General features: G+C 39.3%; 1 protein-coding gene across 1 annotated transcript; it reads left to right on the forward strand.

The window, feature by feature from the left end:
• Positions 1-1,286: 1,286 nt before the first annotated feature.
• Positions 1,287-4,085, forward strand: LOC122004585. Its single transcript, XM_042559451.1, has 4 exons — positions 1,287-1,443; positions 1,861-1,973; positions 3,656-3,835; positions 3,922-4,085. Exons 1-4 carry the CDS (start codon positions 1,287-1,289, stop codon positions 4,054-4,056), a joined length of 585 nt encoding a protein of 194 aa, XP_042415385.1. The 3' UTR covers positions 4,057-4,085.
• The last annotated feature ends 801 nt before the right edge of the window (positions 4,086-4,886 follow it).

Consider the following 4,886-nt stretch of genomic DNA (forward strand, 5'->3'; position numbering starts at 1 on the left):
TTAATTTTATCAATAATAATTCATTCCACTAGAGAACTATTATTGAACTACCGCACCAATCCCAAATTACATTTTTGGGCTCCTTCTTATTATGAGTGTGTTAGTCTCCCTGTGTTTAAGATATCGAATGTCCACTAATTAAGTGAGTTACTGACAACTCATTTAATTAATATCTTAGTCCAAGAGTAGTACCACTCAACCTTATCGTCATGTTGGACTAAGTCCACCTGCAGGGTTTAACATGACAATCCTTATGAGCTCCTCTTGGGGACATTATCAACCTAGTATCTCTAGGACACAGTTTCCTTCTATAATCAACAACACACACTATAAGTGATATCATTTCCCAACTTATCGGGTTTATTGATTCATCGAACTAAATCTCACCCATTGATAAATTAAAGAAATAAATATCAAATATATGTGCTTGTTATTATATTAGGATTAAGAGCACACACTTCCATAATAACTGAGGTCTTTGTTCCTTTATAAAGTCAGTATAAACACTACAAGAAAAACCCTCATAGACATCGGTGGAACAACAACGGTTTTAAGCAAAAATCGATGTCTTTGAGTATTTTACACCAGTTTTTCCAAAAACCGGTGTCTATGAGCGCAGATTTTCGCTCATAGACATCGGTTTTTTTAGCCGATGTCTATAAGCGCCTTTTTTCATTAATAGACATCGATTTTAACCGCGGTTTTTAAAACCCGGTGTCTATGGACCAAAATTCTGGCGGACTTTCTTAGCGCGCTCTCTTTTGGGCTTCTCGCGAAACCCTAATCCTCTACATCCTCCTTTTAGGGATGCGCTCTAAGGGCTTTTGGGGCTACATATCGCCGCGGATCGGGCTGACGCGGGGCTGGAGCTTCCTCGGTCGATCCCCCTTCCCCGTGGCCTTCCTCCTCGGCTCTATAACTGTATCCGGGCTCGTCGTCGTCGTCTTCTACTGGTTCGTCGTCTCTGCATCTCAACGCACCCCTGATCCGGCCCTCGTCGGGTGCTGTCCGGACAGCGAGGGCTCCTAGTCCATCGGGGTCTTCTACGAAAAGAGCCCCTTCTCGATTTCCCCCATCGAATTGGTACATAAGGAAGCTCGTCTATGTCTAGAAGTTGGTGTCTTGTTCGAGCTTGCGGTTATGATGGCTTTTCTTTCCTACAGCATGGGAGCAGCATGGGTCAACTCCTCCCATGGGGTATGTTCTCAGTTCTCGTCTTCCTCCCCAATTTTTAACCCTAGTGGACTGTCCGTTGCTGTGTGGATCTAGCGAGGAGAAATCGAGAGATGCGGTTCGTGGATTCATCAGTTTCGCTTCTCGCCACTTGCGGCAGCGACACCGTCAAGCTCTTCGACGTCACGGTGGATGTCGGCGATCCCTACACCCTCAGCTACACGCTTTCCCCCGGATCTCAAATCAACTCCGTCAAGTGGAACCACACCAGTAAAAACGCTTTCCCGCCTCGTTTTATATCACACTATCTGTTTTCTTCCTCTTTGCTGTGCATTTCTGTTATGCTTGTGTCGGAGGGTTTTGTTTGCTCGATTTTAGCCTCTCTTTTTTTTTCCCCCGATAGTCTGGGATGCGTTACTCTCTGAAGCAAAATTACTAGGAAACTGCGTATCTGCATTTTTTACTTCTCTTGGAAATTTGTTGCTTTGCCTTGGATCTACACTATTCGATTTGTATAAGGGCATGCTTCATCCTTGTCTAGTGCCGTCAGAATTTAATTTTCCCTTGACTCATCATTCAAGTTTATTTTGTATCTTTTATAACTTAGTTAATTTTGTTAATCCAGCGGATGGTGGCTGACTTTTACGGTGGAAAAATCTTACTAAAGTTTAATCTTTGTTCGTGCAGACCTAGTGGTTGCTAGTGCTGGTGACGATAAAAAGATATCACTTTGGAATAAAAATGGCCAAAGTATGGGATCCTTTCCTTCTCACGGCAGCGACCTTGCTGATGACATTGAGGTAGCTCATTGTTTGCTCATTAATTTGTTCTATTGTGATCAATACATCTGGTTTTCTGGAAATTTACAGATGCCCGGATGCCATTCAAATCATTGCCTGCATTTTTTTCCCCTCTGTCTCTCTGGTTTACATCTTGTCTTCAGTTCAACCACTGTTAATGATTATTCTAGAGTGACCTGCGTGTCTCTGGTTTACATCTCTGATTCAATTCAATAATTGTTAGTGAATTGATTTCTACTAGATGATTGCTCTGCAACCACAGTATGTCTTTTCTGTAAGTCTTATGCATGTCTCACCTTGGGTGTTGTTTCCCACAGTTCTAAAACACAACTGATTTACTTGATGTATTCATGAGAAGGAAAAATACAACTAAGTTCTAAAGCAATTGATGCTTCTGTTAAAGTTGCAAAAGAATTACTAAAATTTGATGATGTTCTTGGCAGACTAATAGCATGTGTGAACAATTTGAATACCATTGCTTTATATGTTAATAAATTTGAAGAAATATAACCACGGCTGGCTATACATATTATAATCTCATCTTTTGCTATTTGATGTTTTCCTTCAAATATGCCCTAAGCATTTATTTATTTCGGCTTTATATTATTTGTTTCATGGTAAATTAATCTTCTTGTCCATCTTCAAACTCTTGACATGTTTGCAGAGTGACTAAAAGTCTTGAAAAGAACACCATATGCACCATCAATCCTAGAGGTAATTTACATCTTCTCATGTTGATTAAGCGAAAACATTCAATTGTTCATATTTTTTTAATTTCTCTATCAGATCCATATTCAATAGTGAGCAGAGATGGCTAACAAGAATTAGACGATGATCAGACTTTTTTAGTTCACAAGTTAACTAAAAACAACTATTTTAAGTGAACTTCTTTCTTAAAATGCAGAGCTTAGTTTCCTTGAAAATCATGTTCCTTCTTGAACCATATTCAATTTGGGCATGTTTTCTTTCCTCACTTTCTTGGGAGCAGCTGTCATGGTCTAAGGCCTTCATCAAAAAATGGTTCAGCATCAAAATCAAAGGTCAGGAGAGCCATGTCGACGAGATTGATAGCAAAGGTATGCATGGTTTCTTCTTCTTGTTCAATTCCAGAAACCCTAGTCGATGAGAATAAAGTTCACTTGTTTGCCTGCTTTTCTCCCCAGTCGTCTTCATCTTGTCGACGAGATGATTTATTTGTCTGTTTGCTGGAGAAAATGATACAACAGATAGAGGAGTCTGATGTAGCTTGTTGGCACTTGTTTGCCTGCTTTTCTCTCATCTTTTTTCTATTCCTAGCTTTCAAAGCATTTGTCTATCTTAGACTTGTTTGTTTGACAGAATCAATATGATTTTCTTCCTTTATAAAGAACCAAGGACAATAAAAATTGTCACAAACAATTTGGTGAGGAGATCATGGCCTCTGTGAAAGCATGTGCTCCATACTTCTATATGATTGTGTCCCAGTTCGCGTATGCTGGATCCAGCATCCTCGGCAAGCTTGCATTAGGACAAGGACTAAGTGCACTTGTCTTCGTAGTGTACAGGCACCTTATTGCCATGCTCATCTTGGCTCCTCTTGCTTATGTGCTCGAAAGGTTCAAGGAGCATGTCTCATTAGAATTGTTGAGAATAAGATATATGACTACAAATTGAATGTTTTTAAACTCATCTCATGGTTGTAGGAATCGAAGACCCAGCTTCTCATTTGGTGTCATGCTAAAAATATTCATTCTTGCTATGTTGGGTATAACAATTCAGCAAAATGTATACTACGTTGGACTCCATCTCATTTCTCCAACTGTTGCCAGTGCCTTGGGCAATGTCATTCCTGCTTTTACTTTCTTATTGGCAATTGTACTGAGGTTGATTCAGATATTAATTCCAAGTAATTTTACAGTGAATTTAGTTCATTCAAATATCATTCTATATTTGGTCTTTTTTTGCTCAGGATGGAAAAGCTCAACTTGAAGACTGTAAGAGGGAGGGCCAAGCTTGCAGGGGCCATCTTCTGCATCACTGGTGCCCTGATCTTCACATTTTGGAAAGGTCATTTTGTTGGGGGCCTTTGTTACTTCACCTATGATCCAACTTCATTTCGAAAGTCCTGAGAAAGGCGATGCTTGGCTTAAAGTCTCTGCTCTTATGCTATTTGGATATTTTGCATGCAGTGTATCGCTTGTTCTTCAGGTATTGCGTCAATGGTGTCCCTTGTGTTGTCACTTCCCTTTTAATTACTACGTTATGTTAATCATGAGTATTCTCAGGCATCCATCTGTGAGATCTACCCAGCCAAACTCACCATGAACGTCGTGATGTGCTTCTTCGCAGCACTGCAATCTTCTGCACTTTCCCTCATCTTTGAAAGGAATGCCTCGTCATGGAGAATGTTTCCGCTATTTACTCATCTTATTTTGTGCATTGTATTTGTTTGGGTAAGTTAAAGTTGATTAAGAAAATCATTAGATGCAATAATAGAAATTCCTTGATATGTGTGCATAATAACTAGTGCCAAAGGCCAAAAAAGTTTTGCAAAATGTTGGCCATCTTCTTCCACTTCATTCTACCACTTTTTCATCTCCAGCTCCTCATTACTCTACTGTTTGAAGTTGCCAACCTCCTGTTAAATCTGCCTTCTTTGGCCAATGATCTGTTACAATGAATCAAAATTTAGTAATTCAAATGTCAAGCTAGGATAAGTTAAGTTGTATCTTTCTGATTCTTAGTTAAAAAGACTGGCAATTGTACATATATTTCCTTTAACTTGATTAATTATTTCTTTTTAGTTATTTCTTTTTAGTGATCACCATCTTATGAGTTTGTCACTAAATTGACCAATTTGAATGGACAACTACTATGGAGAACTAACTTTATGCCTTCCTGGAATCTTATCAACTTTGTGCTAACGCTTTTATC

Source organism: Zingiber officinale, chromosome 1A, assembly GCF_018446385.1.
Source record: "Zingiber officinale cultivar Zhangliang chromosome 1A, Zo_v1.1, whole genome shotgun sequence".
NCBI classification, from domain to species: domain Eukaryota; kingdom Viridiplantae; phylum Streptophyta; class Magnoliopsida; order Zingiberales; family Zingiberaceae; genus Zingiber; species Zingiber officinale.

Bases quoted from the DNA above. Each gene is read 5' to 3' on its own strand.
- LOC122004585 (XM_042559451.1), top strand. From the start codon at position 1,287: ATGCGGTTCGTGGATTCATCAGTTTCGCTTCTCGCCACTTGCGGCAGC. The intron at 1,974-3,655 runs GTAGCTCATTGT...TCATGGTTGTAG, and splicing joins ACCTTGCTGATGACATTGAG to GAATCGAAGACCCAGCTTCT. The intron at 3,836-3,921 runs GTTGATTCAGAT...TTTTTTGCTCAG, and splicing joins TTATTGGCAATTGTACTGAG to GATGGAAAAGCTCAACTTGA.